At 35.9% G+C, this 19661-nt stretch overlaps 1 protein-coding gene across 4 annotated transcripts in view; it reads left to right on the top strand.

Annotated features, from left to right (window-relative positions):
* The window catches only part of THADA (THADA armadillo repeat containing), a 279146-nt gene that overhangs the window by 62837 nt on the left and 196648 nt on the right, over positions 1-19661 (top strand). For all 4 annotated transcript variants that reach the window (XM_084901467.1, XM_084901468.1, XM_084901466.1 and 1 more), the window contains exons 23-26: positions 144-276; positions 1950-2063; positions 5100-5222; positions 11792-11883. In XM_084901467.1, coding sequence (XP_084757593.1) covers positions 144-276; positions 1950-2063; positions 5100-5222; positions 11792-11883 — 462 coding nt within the window. The remainder of the gene's footprint in view (positions 1-143; positions 277-1949; positions 2064-5099; positions 5223-11791; positions 11884-19661) is intronic.

Genomic DNA, 19661 nt, shown 5'->3' with positions numbered 1-19661 from the left:
AGTGCACCTCATAGTGACTGGTCAAGTGGTAGTTCTGGTCTTTCTGCTTTTATGGTCTCTGGGCTTTTATTATATAGGATAGTTTGTTCTTCTAATTTTTGGTACATGAAAATTCCAAATGTTCACTTATTTATGCCTTTTAGATGCCCTAATGTGAGTCTGCAAAAGCTACCAGAACAATGGTTATGGAATGTTTTAGAGGAAATTAAATGCAGTGATCCTTCATCTAAACTCTGTGCTACAAGGCGCAGTGCTGGAATTCCTTTCTACATACAGGTACGTATCTGCAGGCCCATAGCTGTTTGTTTATTTGTCTTTTGATAATAACGTATTCTGACTCACTTGACATTTTAGGGAACATTGCATAAGAGACGTTTCTGTCTTTTTAGTACTATAGCATTTGTAGCTTTGTTTTAATGTGTGGACAGTATGTTCCTGGACAGATCTGTTCTTGGAACAAACCCGTGAAGAGGTCAGCCTTGAAGTGAACAGAGGGTGGTATACATTTCTGCCTGTTCATTAAGTAGACTGACATCACTGTGGCACATTCATTGCTCACTTCCAGGAAGTACACGTTACCTTTTGTTGAATTATAAAAACATAGTCTTTCTCTCATTTCAAGACCCTTAAGACTCTAAAGGCAACCAGTTTCTTTTAAACCCTTTCATAAAATGTCCATGAGTAAAACAATCTTAATAGTCGCTAACATTTGTAAGTACTTTTTTCACACATATTATCTCATTTAATCCTTCCTCAAGCCTTATGAAATAGGTCCTGTTATGGTCTGTGTATTTTAAATGAAGAAACTGGAGCTTATAAAGTTAAGTGACTTGCCAAAGGCCATCGAGGTAGGAGCAGAACTAAGACTGGAGCCCAGGCAGTCTGACTCCTGAGCACCTTTCTATATGAGAATGGGTGTCTTTGTTTTTCTTTTTAACACAAACGAAAGCATATTATATACATGGTTTTGCCCCTTGCTTTTTTCACTTAATATTATACCTTCAAGATTGCTCCATTATAGCATATACAGGTATTGCTATTGGAAAGGAAAATCCTTTGTTTCCATAATGCTGAAATTGAGAGACTATCACCTTCATGAATCCAAAGAATAAAAACCAAGGTCCTCACAGTACTAAATCAGGAGAAACTGAGTAGCTTGAAACTTTTCATTCCTGGGAGCCATAGCTACACGCCTGTGATATACGGCTGTTTTCTTGAGGCCTCCACAACCACTAATTTATTTCCTGTCTCTGTATGTTTGCCCATTCTGGACATTTCATATAAATGAAACCATAGAATGCAGTGATTCTCAACCTTTCTAATGCCGTGACCCTTTAATACAGTTCCTCATGTTGTGGTGACCCCCAACCATAAAATTATTTTCGTTGCTACTTCATAACTATAATTTTGCTACTGTTATGAATCGTAATGTAAATATCTGTGTTTTCCGATGGTCTTAGGTGACCCTGCTACTGGTTCTCAACCTGTGGGTTGTGACCCACAGGTTAAGAACCATTGCTGTAGAGCCTAAGACCATCGGCTCTTGTGTGAACCATGACCTCCTGGTACATTGGTCAATGCTCTACCACTGAGCCATACCGGCCAGGCTTTTTGTTTTTGTTTTTGAGTAAAGAATATGTTCTTGTTGGGGAAATTTGTTACTAAACTGACTTGCTTATTTTATCTGAGACCTGCAACCTAATTATGGTCCTAAAAGAGTTGTCAACAACAGCCGTTCTCAACTTCTTAGAATTATATTAATTAACAAGCAAACTAGAAGTTTCCTATGATATTACCTTTACCCAGTTAAACTTCTTGCTCAAGGACACATGGCTTAATGAATTTGCTTGATATCACATGTTCTTATAGAGGGAATTTTGCATTTTGGGATTGATTCTGGGGAGTAGCAAAATAAGAGCCTTGTTAATTTTTGCCTTATTTTTCCATAGGCACTGTTGGCATCTGAACCTAAGAAAGGCAAAATGGATTTGTTGAAAACAACAATGAAAGAGTTAATCTCTTTGGCTGGGCCTACTGATGACTCACAGAGTACTGTCCCCCAGGTAATAATAGAAGTACACAAACCCCACTAGGAAGGCAGTGGTTTTAAATCTTTGCTATACTTACAAAGAAAAAACCTATCCACTAAAGATGTAGAACTCTTGAAGATAGGACAGACATTTGAAGCTTATTTTGATTTTTTGTTTGTTTTGTTTTATTTTGGTTTTTCTGTTCACAAAATAAACTATTGGTTTAATATATATATATATAAATGAACTACTTTTAAACTCTTCTGAAAACATCCATCTTGGATGTTTTGTAATACTATTGCATTTCGATGTTGCTTGAGCTACATTTTGAAACTGAGCAGTTGGATCTTTCCCTAAAATGTAGTGTCTGACTTTTGGTATATTCAGATTTTAATTTTAGCTAATGCTTATACCCTTTATTTATGTTAAAGGTGGGTCAAGTGTGTGTGTGTGTGTGTGTGTGTATGAAGTTGGGTTAAGTACTCCTTACAGCTCCACTCCACCCCACTCCACCATGGTAAATGCCTGCCAGATTCTTCTTTTCTAGGCTTTCTCAGTAAATGCTTCACTTTTATCCTTTATGAGTTTTTTGTTCTGAGGTAGGTCATGTTTTCTTATTCATTCAGCTACCTTATGTCTTTTGATTGGAGTGTTTAATCCATTTATATTTAGGGTTAATTTTTTATTGCCATTTTATTTTTTAAAATACATTTATTTTTATTGATTTCAGAGAGAGAGAGACATAAATGATGAGAGAGAATCATTGATCAGCTGCCCTCTCCCTCCCCACCACACCCCTTAAGGATTGAACCTGCAACCCAGGCCTATGACCAGGAATCAAATCATGACCTCCTGGTTCATAATGAACACTCAATCACTGAGCCACACCAAGTAGGCCGTTTTTATTCTTTATGCCTGTTTCTCCTCTATTTCTTATTAGTACAGCTGTCCCTTTAACATTTCTTGCAATGCTGGTTTGGTAGTAATAAACTCCTTTGGCCTTTTTTTTGTCTGGGAAATTCTTATTTCATCATCTATTTTGAATGATAGCTTTGCTGGATAGAGTAGTCTTGGTTTCAGATCCTTGCTTTTCATTACTTTGAATACTTCATGCCATTCCCTTCTGGCCTGTAGAGTTTAGCTAACAAATAGTTTTCTCTTGCTGCCTTTAAGATTCTTGTTGTCTATAATTTTTGTCATTTTAATTATGATGTGTCTAGGTGTGAGCCTTTTTGGGTTCTTCTTGCTTGGGACTCTGTGCTTCCTGAATGTGGCTGACTTTTTCCTTCACCAGATTAGGGAAGTATTCTGCCATTATTTCTCCAAACAGGTCCTTGCTCACTTGCTTCCCCTTCTGGTACTCCTATGATGTACATATTATGTTTCATGTTGTCCCACAGTTCCCTTAAATTGTCCTCCTGTTTTTTAATTGTTTTTCTTTTGGTTCTCTGATTGATTTTTTTCAACCCTGTCTTAATTTGCTGATCCGATCCTTGGCTTCCTCTAATCTGCTGTTTATACCTACTGATGCATTTTGTTGTTGTTGTTAATTCTCAACCGAGGATATTTTCCCATTGATTTTTAGACAGAGAGGAAGGAAGACACATAGGGAGAAACACTGATGTGAGAGAGACACATTGCTTAGTTGCCTTCCACATGCACCCTTACCTGGGGCTGGGGATTAGCCTGCAATCAAGGTATGTGCCCTTGACTGGAATTGAATCTGGGACCCTTGTGTCCATGGGTCAAAATTATCCACTGAACCAAACTAGCCAGGGCCCAGTGTATTTCTGTTTTTGTTGTTAATTCTCATCTGAGGATATTTTTTCCATTGATTTTTAGAGAAAGTGGAAGGAAAGGGGGTGGGTGGGAAAGAAGATGGAGAGAGAGAGAGAGAGAGAAAGAGAGAGAAATATCAGCATGTGGTGCTAGACACATAGACCCTTGCTTCCTACATACACTTCGATCAGGGCTGGGGATGGAACCTGCAGCCCAAGTATGTGCCCTTGACCAGGAATAGAACCTGAAACCCTTTGGTGTGTGGGCCGATGCTCTAACTACTTGGCAGCACTGGCCAGGACAAGTGTATTCTTTATTTCTGCTATGTCATTTTTTATTTGTAAGTGGTTGTTTTTCATAGTTTTCTATATATTTTTTCATGCTGGTGAGCATACTTATCATCATTACTCTGAACTCTATATCAGATAAATTGCTTATTTCCATTGATTTAGCTCTTCTGGAGAATTCTCTTGTTCTTTTTATTGCAGCTTGTTTCTTTATTTCCCCATTTTGTCTGCCTGTTGGGGTTTGTTTCAATGTATTAGGGAGATCTGCTATGAATCCTAGTCTTGGGAGGGTGGCATTATGCAGTACATGACACTTAGCATATTCATTTTCAGGTTTTTTTTTTAATATAAGCATTATTAATTTTTTTAAGTTCCACTTAATGTGCATCCCATGTGTTGATGTGTAGCACTGTCATTTATTGCCCAGTTCTAAGTATTAAAATTTTTTTTCTTTGACCAGTGTTTCTTAAAATTATTTTAAGAAAATAAATTTGCAAGTTTATTCCACTGTGATCAGAGAATAATCTATAAGATAACTATTTGGTATTTGTCTAGACTGTATTAGTGGTTAAGTATGAGGTAATTTTAAAAAATGAATGTTTCATGAAAAAGTATGTTGTTTCTGTTAGGTATAGGATTCTACATATATCTGTTGGATCAAGCTTTTTTTTATTACGTTGTTCAAATTTACTAACTTTGAAAAAATTGATTTATCACTTATTAGGTATGTTTTATTAAAATCTGCTATTTTGTGAGTGGATTGTTTCTTAAATTTCATAATTTTTTTGTTTTGTTTTGAAGCTATGCTGTTAGGTATGTACACACTTTTAAAGCTGATAACTCAATTGATATTTCTTTCTTTTTAGATCTAACCCATTGAACCTAATAATTATTCAAAGTGTGTATACATTTTTTTTTTTTTTTTTGGTGGTGGGGGGAGACATCCTGTATTTAGAATTACCAGTCTTTAACCCACAACTAATTTTTAACTTTTTAATTCTAGGTTCATGCTTTAAATATTCTTAGAGCCTTGTTCAGAGATACACGTCTGGGAGAAAGTATTATTCCTTATGTTGCTGATGGAGCTAAGGCTGCAATTCTGGGCTTTACATCACCAGTCTGGGCAGTAAGTACTTTTGTCATTTATCTTCATTGACTTAATTATATTCTGAGTAGGTTTTAATAAACTAACCATTCACTGAATGATAAAAATATGTACTACATTTTATCAGAGTTTCTTAGGATAAATCCTTGGATTGGGCTACATTTTCACTCTTGGTATTTTGTTATCAAATTCTAGTTCCTTGTTTTCTTATTTTAGTGATTGCTTTAAGGTTTATAGTCTATATCTTGAACATCACAGTCTATCCTCAAGTGACATTATACCACTTCACTTAACGTGTAAGAACCTAGCACGCATACTTCCGTGTTTCTCCTCTCAATCTTTGTGATGTTGTAAATTTTGCTTTTATGTATGTTATAAACCCATGCTATATTGTTATTATTTTTGCGTAAATTATCAACTATCCCTTTTTAAAAAATATACCATTTCAACCATTTTTAAGTATGCAATTCAGGGACATTAATACACCAGGTTGTGCAGTCATCACCACTATCCATTTTGAGAACTTCTTCATCATCCCAAACCAAAGCTCTATAAACATTAAATAGTAACTCCCCATCTCTCTTTTCCCCTAGCACCTGGTAACCTGTGCTCTACATTCTGTCTCTATGAATTTGCCTTTTGTAGGTACCTTATATAAATGGAATCATACAATATTTGTCTTTTTATATTTGGATTATTCAGTTAGCATAGTGCTTTTAATGTTAAGCCATATTGTCACATGTAGCATAATTTCATTCCTTTTAAGGCTGAATAATATTCCATTGTATGTATATATGACATTTTGTTTATTCATTCATTTGTTGGTAGGCACTTAGATTGTTTCTTTTTTGGCTTTTGTGAATAATGCTTCAGTGAACATTGGTATATAAATATCTGTTGAAGTCCCTGTTTTCAGTTTTATGTGTAAATCATATGGTAATTTTATGTTTAACTTTTTAAGGAATGTTTAACTATATTGCATAGTGGCAGCACCATTTTTCTACTCCCATCAGCAATACACAGAAGTTCCAATTTCTTTACATTCTTGCCAACACTTGTTATTTTCTGGTGTGTTTTTTTTTTTTTTTTTTTTTTTAATTTTTATTAAATAGCAATCTTTCTAAATGGGTGTGAAGTGGAAGCTCATTCTGGTTTTGATTTCCATTTCCCTGATGATTAGTGATGTTGAGCTACAAGCAAAATGGCTCAGTATCTTAATGTCTCTCTTTCGATGCTGTGGGCTCTGGGTATCAGTGTGGTGAGTGATTGCTGTAAATATTCTCCATCAAAAGGTAAAAAACAAACACAGCGTGAAAATGGGTGAGAAATTCTGAGTCACTTTTTTTTTTTTTGCACTCCAGAAACTTTGATTCAGAACTTTAAAGATAGTTGACAATGACCAGTTTAGTTGTTGGATTTAAGGATATAACCTTTTACATGTTTTTTTCATGATTCTTGGGAGAAACACCATGATTTTATTATCCTGTATCATTATGCTTTCTAAAATAAAGGAGATAAATCTATCGCTTGTAAGTGTTTGACATCTGGCTTTAAAATTAGACTGGCAAGGTGAGAGGAGAAATAAAAAAACTAGACCTTAATACATTACCTGCAGAATGAAGAATTTTCTAGGAAGGCAAGCTTTCCAATTAGCTACACAAACATTTCATAACTTTATGATATGCCTCTAGTTGAGAGTCAGTGTACTGCAGTGTAGGCAAAGGCACAGACACCCAGTATGAAGCGGAATCCTCAAGGTTGCTACCTCTTGCCTGGAAAATTGTGCATCTTCCTGTAATAAAGAAGCCGTCTGAATTCTGTCTAGCAGAATTGCCTAACTACGCTGGAAGACACCGTGTTTACCTTACGCATTTACAGGAAGCGAAGCAATACCTCTGTGCTGTCAGTTGAGTCACAGAGGTAGGAATGTGGCTTGACCATCAGGAACAATAGAGATCATAAAACCGATTGCCAGAAATATCAGTATTGTTTATTTCATGTCATTAGTTCAAGGTGAACAAAGAAATGTTCTCTGTGAAAGGTTTTTCAGAGAGTGAAACCTGGTAACTTTTTCAACTTTTTAGCAAAACTGAAAGTATCAGATTGTTTTATTTATTTAAGAGGTCTTTTTTGAGACCTTTTTAAAAGTAACACATGTGCTACAGAAACTTTGAAAATAAAGGACAGCATAAAAAAAAAGCACAAGTCACCTATTAATTATATACAGATGTAATTATTAGCATTCTGATGCATATCTTCCTCTTTTTTTCTATGTGTGTAGTTACACATGTGTGTAGTATTCATATGGACATATGTATACATGCAAGACTGCATAAATATATGTCCGTGCTTATATATAGATTTATTTTGGGGGAAGTCTTCCTTTTTAACACTGGTTGTAAAGGAATCTTCTTGTTTCAATTCAGTTTGCTTTATTAGAGAAAATAACTATAATGACTATATATAATGACTAAAATAACTATATATTTATTTAATATATCCAATGTATTTGTTTAATATATTGACTGTTATGTTTTCTTCCTTATGAAAACCTAAGATATATCAAAACTGTAAATCAACACAATGAATGTGAAGAAGTCTTCATTTTACAAAGCAGTTTACCACAGCATTCTCTATTGAAATCATTTAAAGAGTAATTTTTTTTTCTGAATGCCTATGAAATATGGTTTGATTTACAGAAATCTTATTTGTACACATTTTATCAGGAATATATCTTATGCGGTGACTACACCTGTACTCATGACAATTATTTTTTTCTGACAAGTTAAAGAGGAAAAACCACAAGTAAAATGAACTTAATTTTAGTTTTGTAGTATAGGAATATTTTCTATGAAACATTCATAATTTGTTTTTACAGATTCCTCAGTCTTTTGTATTGAGATCATACAAATTTCTTGGTCTTGACCACCTATTAGGCATTTTTATTTTAAATGTATTTTATTGATTTTTTTACAGAGAGGAAGAGAGAGGGATAGAGAGTTAGAAACATCATTGAGAGAGAAACATTAATCAGCTGCCTCTTGCACACCCCCTACTGGGGATGTGCCCACAACCAAGATACATGCCCTTGACCGGAATCGAACCTGGGACTTTTTAGTCCGCAGGCCGACGCTCTATCCACTGAGCCAAACCGGTTTCGGCTATTAGGCATTTTTAAAATACAGGGGAAATGTATTATTGTAAACATATCAGCATTGATATATTAAGCACTAGAAAAAGAGGGATAAATAGGACAATCATAATAAAGGCTATCTTATTGGGTGTTTTCCATGTGCCTGGCATCATTTACATTGATTATCCCACTTAATGCTCAGAACAACCCTGTGAGGTAGATTGTATTATTTTAATTCCCATTTTACAGATAAGGAAAACAAGGCTCAGCGGTGAAATAACTTTGTCAAAGGACACACAACTATTATCCTTCGGACTCCAGAACCTGTGCTGTTATAGGAGAAACTTTTGGGTGTTATAGGAATACAGAGAAGGTGCAGCTTATCTACCTTATAGGGTTTTGATCCCTTAGAGAGCTGGGGATATAGCCTAGGTGCTAAGGTTTTATTGAATAGCACAAACCCAAAGCAGTAAGAATGAAGGAAAAGGGGAAGTGAGGCAAGGAAAGAGGAAAGACGTTACCAAGCAGGCCTGAACCTTGCAGGAAGACTGAGCTGATTGTATAGTCACGTGATATATATTCTAGCCAGGCCATGTGAAACTTACCATCTCTTGGAACAGTCTCATCTGTTTTTTATTGGTCAAAGTTCACCCCTTGGGGCACTAACCCAACTGGGCAGCTGCTAGAGAAGCCAGATTTCATTCCCTCTGATGCAGCATCTCACCTGTGTCTGGACATGACTGGCTGAGCCACAGCCCCTGTGGGTGTAGTTGGGACAGACCTGGAGTTGGAAACTGTGACTCCCACATTGTTGAAACAGTTTGCACATTGTAGGGGAGTAATAGGATCTGATTGATGTGCTTAAAAGTAGAGACTCCATTATAAGACGGTAAGAGGGAAGGAGGAAGACCAATCAGGAAGCTATTGTAATATTTCTGCCAGGAGGTGACGGTGGCTCAGAAGAGGGAAATATTAGTAAAGATGGTGACAACCGATAATTTTCATGTATTTTAGAGATGAAGCCAGTTTAATTAAAAATGTAGGTAACAGAAAGTAACTTATAGGTGCACATATATGGAAACAGATTTCCTGGGCCGTGTTTGGAAACAGACATTACTGGGCATTCCCTTTTTTGTGTTCAGTGACTGTCGAACACCGAAGCTTCTCTCCCTGCATCCTTATTGCAGGGCAGGTAACGCCTCTTTCCACCTTGCCCCGCATTCCACTGAGTGTGCCACCTGACGGTCCTTCTAAGACTCACGTTGGGTTTTTATTTCTCTCTGGTGTCTCTTTCATTTGCTTCCCTCAGGCCAGTTCTGCTTCACATTTTGCAGGGAGTTTCAGAGGAAAAGGAGCCTTTCAGATCTTCCCGGTAGCCCTGCCACATGTCCTCTGTGCTCTGTTGGCACAAGCGTCTCCAGGCCCTGTGGTAGTTGTGAAGTTACCACAAGGATGCCAGGCTGAGGGCTGTGTGGCTCTGAAACCCAGGCATCCTCTGCCTTTTAGGCTACATGCCTTGGCTTTATTAACTTTATTAACTTACTGGAAGAGAATTTTTTTCCTAATTCACCCTTAGTTGGTGTATGGGCTCGTGAAAGTAGAATGTGTATAAGTGACTATATCACATAGTGATTGCACCCGAAGGCTGATCCGTGTTAATATTACTAAATAGCATTGTGTGACTCCTGCCTCCAGCCTAATGAGGAGGCGCCCATTCACATTGTAACACAGCCTCTAGGCACTCCTGTTTTCACACTCCTGCATCTGGCAGCCTTTGGCAGCAAGTTTGGTTTAGGGCAAGATGGAGTTTGTGTGATTCCTCAGAGGAGACCGGGTCCCAGATGACCAATTCATCTTAAACCTATGATTCTTTAGAAACTAAATCAGTAGACTACATAAGAGATAATCAAGACCTCAGCTAGGACAGAGGCGACGTTGATAGAGTTAGCAGGATAGATTGGTTTGTTGTTTGGGAATATTGGGCAGGACACATAGTAGGGACTTTTGTTGACTATTGAATGGACACAAGTGAATTCATTCAGTTTTAGGGTTTCATTGTAATTTTGGTATGAATTGCGGCAATATAGATGTAGTCCACTTCTAGAGTTACCTGGCATGAATTGAGTAACTCTTGAGCTTCTAGAGCAGAGGTTGCAAACCAGTGTCTGATTGGTCAGATCTAGTCTGCAACTGTGTTTTATTTGGCTTCTACCATGGTTCCCCCCCCCCCCCCTTTAATTTATTGCCAACATTTCAAAATAATGATTTCACATAAAAATTGGGGTTTCTGGCTTCTCTTAAAAAAGAAAAAATCGAGCAACACTGGGCTTACATTCCCTCATGGCAATAACTCAGCTGCAGCTGAATAGTGACTTCTCTAGAACAAGTCCTCTGCTGCTCCTCATAGCACTTGAGTCTGTGACCCTGACCGCGGGAGTTTCATAAGCTATTTTCTAAATCTCACATTGTTACTTTAAATTACCTCTCTTCTTATATTGCTCTTGAAACGTGCCATATGGTTGAGACACCTATCTTATTAGAATATAAGTTCTGTGTTGACAGTAAGTCTGTGTTTTCTGATTTTGAATATTCTCTGTGTTGCCGGTATACACACATGGTAGTAAAGTCACTACATACTTGTACATGTCTTCTCTGATTTGGCAAGGTAATTGAAGAAGCCCAATCACTCAGAATATTTTTATGATATAGCAAAGCATTTTGATACATTGATTTGGAAATAGATAATGCTCTATTATCATTTTGAAGAAATTCATATTTATTAATGATAGTTCTTTTCTCCTATTTTTATTAACTAGTTGTCTCAGGTAATTTTATAGTTAAAATAACTATTAGGTTACTGGCATTGTGGCGTTAGTAAACAAAATTTTGGGCGTTAAATATTATCTTGGCCATATTAGTAATGTGGATTCTATTCTGGACATATTCTATCGATCAGCTGCCTCCTGCACACCCCCCACCGGGGATGTGCCCGCAACCAATGTACATGCCCTTGCCCGGAATCGAACCTGGGACCCTTCAGTCCGCAGACAGACCCTCTACCACTGAGCCAAACCGGCTTCGGCTAAATATTATCTTATGGTAAATGATTACAGCAAGGATATGGAAAATGAATTGCTTCTTTAAAGAAGCGTTATATGGTGATACAAATAAAATAAATAATGAAAACAATTGGTAGTAATATAAGTATCAGAATGAGCTATGTGTGTGCAAGTATAATAGTTGGATTATAGAGTTCAGCTTAAGATGAAGGCATCGAGTCGTTTACTGTAAAGTTTTTTTTTAATTGTCTTATTTTTATGAACATAAACCATATTTTTTTTAGCTCTGCAACTAGCCAATGGAGGAATGATTTTGAATGTCCAGTTTGAACATTGAAAGTGTTAGTTTCATGCCATGAATCTTCTTAACACTTATTGTGTATTTCTTTTTACATTAGGTGAGAAATTCATCCACACTTCTCTTCAGTACCTTGATCACAAGAATATTTGGAGTTAAAAGGGGAAAGGATGAACTTTTCAAAAAAAATACGTAAGCTCTGTCTAATGCTAACTTTACTTAAAAAAATATATTTCCAGGCCAAAATCAATTTTTAGAATTTTGCTTACTTTTATAGAATAATCTAGAGTATAAAACTATGAAAATACTACAGTAAATTAACCTATGCTGCCAATTTCTAAGACCTTGGGCAAAATATCTACTTTTTAATGAAAATATAGCAAGGTAGCAGGGACTGAAATGTAGAACTTTTCTCAGTGCAACAGCTAAAGTTTTTTATTTTATTTCTTTGCATTTTCAGTTATTCCTGAAATCTCCTAAATTGTTTTTTCTTGATGTGTCATTGAGTACTAGCTTGTGCAATATCTTGCTTTTATAGCTGGAAGTTTAAATGTTTATGATACAGTCCCAGATTAACTTTCAATTAAACTCTGTAACCAAGAAGAGCAGTTACAGATATTGGGCACACAGAATAAATAATGCTTTTCACTTTTAGGACTTTCATGTTATCTTAACCCTCTGAGATGTTTTTTTTTTCCCTTAAGGTTTTTAAAATCTGGAAGGAAATATATTGAAATACTTTGATGAAGGGTAATTTTTAGATACAGTGCACAAGTTCTGTTTGTTTTTAAAGAGGAGAATCTTTGGATAGTGGTTTCTTTAGCATAAGTGGTAGTCTAGTGGCTTGCAGTGTTAACACTAGATGTCGCTGTTGCTGCATATTTACTTTCTTCATTCAAGATCCAATTTGGTCCAGTATTCTTTCTCTAGATCTAGAAATAAATCAGGCCATATTTCTCTCCTACCTAAAAATGTTGATTATCACACTTTTAATTTAGGGTTTAAGCTTTTGTTTATTAAAACATATTTTCTTGTGATGAAAGAACTAAGTCTTGGGAATTAGAACATATCATGAAATAATTTTATGATGCACTATTGGTAATTCTGTTGAAACCTACTGTTAGTTTTGAATTGTTATTTAAATTATTACTTATCAACCTATAAAATTCAATAAATATTTAAAAGGAAGGCAACTGGCTATAAGTATGAATTCCCTGAGTATATTCAGCAAACAGCAGAGATATTTTTTAACCAAGTTGTGTCTTTAAAATAGTGATAATTCTATTTTTTTTTAAAGAAAGATTATAATTTTTACTATTTAGCGGGTTTCTAGAGAAATTCTTTCTGTCAGTAGTTTGAAATTACTAATATTTGTTTCTCTTTACTTAGCTTTGTTTATTTTGGTAATTACAAAATTTCAAAACATTTAAAACAGTTTGGTCATGTTGTAAGGCCATGATAGTAGTATAAATAAAATACAATCTGAGGTTATTAAACAAGTGAAATTAATGTTTAAAACAACTTGAAAGTGAAAAAATTCTTTTCCCCCTTTTATGATGTGTGTGATTCTTGGTTGTGTAAACAAATTTGATTCTGAACAAGAGAAAATGATCACATTCATTTCATTTCAGTTGTATCTGAAGATGGGTGGAAGAATAGAGCAGTGAAACCACACCGTTTTGATATTTTTGCCCAAGCATGCTGATGGGAAATCTCTATTATAAACTCATTGCTCTTAATTAGGAATGGTTACAAAATAGATAACTTTCCTAGAAAGAGGGAAATGAAATATTCCTATAATTGCTTTGAGTAAAGTTCAAAAGTGAAATGGAATTAAGAAGTTAATTTTTTAAATATAATGAACATTTTTGGTAAGAGCCTTTAGTTCAATAAACTAACAATTGGGATACACTATTATGTATACAAGAATTCTGTTCTGTTCAATCCTTAAAGAGTATATTTTTGGCAGCACCTGCTAGATTTGCTCTGCAAAACCTTTAGTGTCTTAAATTTGCTATTATTTGTAATGGTTCTTCTAGTTGTAGTTTGTTTAATTACATCACTTTTTGTTGAAGTGTTTATATGCCTGTTCCCTACAGTATTAACTCCTTGAGGGGCAGAACCTTTTCCATCTTTTGTGTGTATGTATAACGTGCACTTTAAGAATGCTAGTAATAATGATGTCCTGTTGGTTGGTTACTCAACCATCGAATGACTAACTCGGCTGATGAGACCTCACAGACAGTTAAGTCTACTTTCACAGCCACAGATTGCTCTGCACACAGTCTTGCAAATGCGTGCTGTTGGCCAGCAGGGGACTGGACATAAAAAGAACATCTGCCTTTCCTATCTAGTGAAAAAAAAAGTCTCTAGGAGTAAACAGACTTGGTTTCTAGGCATTTTGCTGCCATTGGAAATGACCTTAATAGAATCCCTTATCCGCTTTGGACTTCAGTTTCTCCATCTATGTAACCCAAGTAATAAGATCTGTGCTCTGTACTCATAGGGCTGTGGTGAGAATAAAATAAATTATTAACAATTCATTTTCTTTTAAAATATTGGAAGCCCTATGCAACTTGCTCCTCCCCTCTCCCCCCCTCCATTACCACTGCTGTTATTGTACTCATTTCATTGTCTCACAGTTACACTGCTTTCTGAGATCAAGGTCAGGATCTTATACATTTCTGTATACCTGGTGCCTAGTGTATTGTCTGGAAAATAATAGGCATACAGGAATACTTGCTTAATGAATAAGTAAATGTCATTACTAGAGAAGAGATAAGAATTCTTGTTTTTACTCCTGCCTTTTTTGCCATATAGCCATCATAATCAGTGGAGATAAGTTAGTTAACCTCTTTGGGCCTTGATTTTTTTCCCCCTCTAAGAGATTTGAACTATCCTTGATGGCTCTTACTTCTGTAAAATAGTTAAGGCTTTATGTAATTGTTACTAGACTTGCTAGTTTGGTAAACTGCTGTTTTCCCAGTGCCTAGAACAGTAGCTGCCTCGTTGTGGGGACAAGAAGTTCCCTTTTCCTATATAAAGAAAGGAGCAGGGATTCTGCATCTCCCCATCTTTAAGTATGCTGAGTGCACACAGAAGGACTGTACTAGAGCACTTGGGTCTTGTTATACACGTGTGCTTTGGATTGTGAAGAATGAGAAAACCTACATTGTACAGGTTTGTTTTAAATGATGTCATTACATTTTAGTTTTCTAAAGCTCCATTCCTTTCTCTTTATTATCATCTGACTGGCTTGTCCTGAACAATGATTAACCAAGACTATATAGAATTGAACTTGCACAGCTCTGTGATCTAGGAGTGTGCTGGGCTTTCCCCAGTAGCCTCCATCTGCGGTGAGTGGGCTCACCTTGATAGATCCTCATTCCTTACAGGGCAATGTGATCTTTAATTCCAGGTCTTCCCTTTTGTCCCTGTGTGTGTTTATCTTCAACTATTCTAGTCCTAGATGAATGACAAATATCAGTAAGGAGCAGTCTGAAAGCTTTATTTTAGACTTTCCCAAAGCTTCCTACAGGAGCTTAGTGCGCAGTGTTCTGTAGCTTTTGCCTTCTCTCTTTCATTTTAAATCAGTCCATCAGCCAATATGAATTTGTAAGATTGTGTTGTGAATTCAGTATTGGCACGATAAAGGAGTACATGAGAAATATAAAACTTGGAACTTGCTCAAGGAGCTTACATTTTAGCCAGGGAAACAAAAATTGTTATTTAACAAAACAAAAAAAACACACACAAGAAAAGGTACAAATAGAAGACAACATATAATAGCTGTACAAGGTGCTGTGAGTAATGGATGTATTATAAATTCATTAACAGGAATGTTGATGGAGCATTGGGAGGAAATAGTGTTCTTATAATGATTGGAATAAGAAGATTTGGGGTACATGGAAACATGTAGGTTAAAAAAGAGGAACAAAAGAAAGAATAATTTTCTTTTCTGTATTGTTAAGTACAATGTCTATTTTATCTTGCTAGAGAAAGCTTATATTCAAATTAATAGCTTAGGATGTTTGTAAAAGCATCACTAAGTACAAGTAAAATTATTTCTAATGACTATTTTAGGAGATGTTAAATTGTATTTATTTTCTTTTTTTAGTGTAAATGACAGTTATTTTAGTTACCTCTCTTACTATCTTAGTGGTATAGGTATGGAAGGCTCCTCTAAGGGGTATCTAATCTAGTTCAGCCTCTGTTTTGTTGTTGTTTTTTATCTTCACCTGACAGCATGTTTCTTGATTTTAGAGAGAGGAATGGAGAGAGAAACATCTGTTGGTTGTCTCACAAAGTACCCCAACTGGGGATCGAACCCACAGCCTTTTGGTATACGGGACGATGACTGTCCAACCAACTGAGCCACCCAGCCAGGGCTAGTCCAACCCTTGTTTATAGACAGATTTTGAAGCAACATCCAGACAGACTGGCTTCTCTTCTGTTCTTCATGTTTTCAAGGAAGAGAGAGATTCCACAAATTTTTGTGGTTACCCACTCCATTGTTTAGGGAAGAATTGGTTTCTCAAAACTAAAATTGAGAGCTATAGGGCAATTGGGTTTCTGTATTTTAGAGAATGTAATTATTAGAGTTCAGAGTAGATTTTTTTTTTTTTTTTTTTTTTGCTTTGAACTACATAGTAGTTTGTAGCAAGTGCCTATTTGGCCAAACTGAAAATCAGAATTTTCTTTGTGGCCAGGATAATCTTAACATCCTCAGACCTAAAGGATTCTCATTTTTTCCATTTAACAAGCATTAATTAAGTTTTTACTCTGGGCCAAGCCCTCTGCCGGGCGCTGGGATCCAAAGATAAATTAGACATGCTCTCAGCCCTAGGGAAATGACGGTCTAATGGAGAACATGGCAGTTATCTGCTATGTTGGAGCTCTGTTCCACTTACACAGAAGAAAGGGAGAAACTGTGAAGGGGGTAGCATATCCTTAGTGCCTCTTTGTGTGCTTGGCACATGCCAGACCTGTTATGGGTGTCTAATTTAGCCTCATCACAGCCCTATGGGGTGGATAGTCATCCTCATTTTACAGAGGTCAACTCAGGTATGAGATTGAGTTATTTGCCCGAGGTCATACAGCCAGAAAGTGGCAGAACTAGAACATAAATCCAGTTCCATCTGCAGAGTACCTGCAATTTGCACATAGCACTCACAGCCCCTCAGGAACAGTGAGTCACCTTTTTAGAGTCTGGCTTTAGATTTTTACATTGTCCAGTTCTGGGGGAAATGAGCCACTTCACCTGAAGTTTCACTGTGGATCAAAAATCTTCCATCTCCCACATGGCAGGTTGATTTTAGGAGGAAGGGGAACCAATGGATAAGTTTGTTTTGAAGTTACTTGAACACCCTTTCTGTGGATGGTGCATTTTGTTTCAGGCAGGAGCAAAGAAAATGTGTGGGAGGAACCGGTCACCGGGTTTCTAATGCCATACTAGAAAGCCAGGAAGGTAGAAATCTTAGTTTTTTGCTTGGCATGTAAGGGATGGATTGAATTACTCCAATAGGATATGGGTGGAGGGGATAATGGTGTGGTCAGTAAAGACACGACCTCTATAAAATTCTTGTAGTTGATGGTAGTTTGGTGCTATGGGGAGAGGATTTTGGGAGTTTGGTGATAATCCTTGTCAATGGCATAGTGTCTTCCAGGGTTAACCTAATGTTTCCCCAAGTCTTTGCTTACATTTTTCATTCATATCTTTAATAAAAGTGATAATAACTATGTTTACTAGTTTTATGTTTGAGAGACTCTAAGAAGCCATCTAGTCCCATTCTCATTTTGCAGATGCGAAAACTGAGGTGCAAAAACATTGAGTGAATGAAGTCACACGGCAATACTGGAAATAAATTTAATTAACGGTTCCTGTATCTTACAGCAAGCTCAACTAGCACATTCTTTAAATTAGCTGATTATTTATAAATGCAGTTTCTACTAGCAACAATAATACTAGTTTGGATTTGAATAATTTAAAATTAAGCTAAGAGCTCAGTGTTTTGAAATGATCTGGAGATGTCATTCAAACATTTACCATAGTTGTTGATAGAACCTTCAGTCTGGTTCTTTAGGCAGAGTAGATAATTGAGAATTTTTGGAGACTAAGAAGTAAAGCACAAGTCTTGTGTGACCCTTGTTAAGAGGTTCAATATATGAGTTAAGTCTATGCTGACACTTTGGCCTACTGGAGAGTTTCATGTTTCAAGTTCATTCTTAGTTTCATGGATCGCAGGTAGGAAAACCACAAATAAAAATTTTAACCAAAAAGAATCTCTTAAAAAAATATGTTCATGAACTTGAAGTGGGAATTAGTCATTGTGTCCTTAAATATTGACTCTTGCATGAACCAAGTATTCTTTGTTTCTAAGTACTGCTTCAGGCCATTGCCTTCTTTAATAACTAAGGCATTGTTGCTTTAGTTTGAGCATGTTCTGTGGAATTTTGGCAGTGCACGTATCCTCTTTCTGCATCTTAGTAAAAGCATGAGTAAATATTTTTTCTCAGCTTTGGTATTTTTGTAGCTTACATTTTATATGAACCAGGCTAATATAATGTAATACTAGGATTACATAATTGAAGACATCAGGATTGCTTCCAGGACTATGAGATAGTCTTCATTTATCAGAGGTTTTATAGGCTGTATTTGTTGCTCATTCAATACCTGTAGAGAAATATCACAGAGCTACTTTCAAAATGAGAAAATGAAGTCAAAGAGATTAAATCCAGAGGAAACAGCTTCTTCAGAACTTGGATAGTATTTCTTCTTTATGCAGAACTTTGTCCTTATAACTATTGATTTTATTAATATATAGTTTAGAAATTACAGTAATTTCCAACTATTGTTACACACCAAACTTTTTTTTATAAAATATAATCAATGAGATTTTTCATTGAATACTTATGTACCTTGACATTCTAATATGTACAAAAGCAGTTATAACATGGTCTTGGATTTGAAGGAGTTTATCACTTATTGAGAGATAAATAGAGAGTACTGTGTTGCATGTGAGATTATATAGCATGAATACAGATACAGAGATGGGAACACACATTTTACATGTCTGAGAAAGTCAGAAGATTAACTAGACTAGACAGAGAGGACAATATGAAAACATTAATTCATTCATTTTTTTCCTAGAACAATTCATTGACTACCTACTCTATGTGTGCGCTGAAATAGGTTCTGAGACTATATCAGACATACCAAGGAGGCTAGTTTGGAGTTTACATGACGTTAGGGATAGATTAGAAGTTTTTGTATTGGAGTATTCCATGATAAAAGCATTGTTTTAGGAATCTTTTGAGAAGTAATTGCATTGCCCTGGCTGGTGAGATTGGAGGATATGATACAATACCCTGGAAGAGACTTACTTGGGAATAACTTGTGCTTTGTACGTTGTTATAGCTTGGTTCCAGGTTGGTGCAATTATTTCAGCATTTATTTATTTTTGTTAACTTCTGAATTGATTAGTGGCTATACTAAAGGGGAAAAGACTTACGCTTTAAGGATTAGTACTAGTTTTCTCAATATTAAAAGATATTTAGTGAAAAATACATTCAAGTAAGTTTCAGAAATACTGGAATAAAAATTCTTTATGACAGAACTTCTGAAAACATTTAATATTCTAGATAGTGTGTTTTGTGATTCTTCAGGAGTGTGAAAATGCTCAATATCATGCAGTATTTCCCCAAATTATTTGACCATGGAAAATTTTCTTAAAGAACATATATTACCATCTTTTGTTCCATCAGATGTAGCCTGGGGGGTACTGATTAAGGCATGTGAGAGGCATGTTTCCAATCCGTAGGAGCAGCAGCATCTGTGAGAAGGGAAAATATTCATTTCAGATATATATTGGCAGCAACAAAAAGGCTTAGTTCTACTTGAAGTTAAATAGACTAAATTATCCTAAGTTATCAGAGAAAAATTTATAGGGGAATTGATTCATATTAAGTGA

This window comes from Pipistrellus hanaki (genome assembly GCF_964339955.1).
Source record: "Pipistrellus hanaki genome assembly, chromosome: 12".
Classification (NCBI taxonomy): Eukaryota; Metazoa; Chordata; class Mammalia; order Chiroptera; family Vespertilionidae; genus Pipistrellus; species Pipistrellus hanaki.
This window is presented reverse-complemented; position numbering and strand designations above follow the sequence as displayed.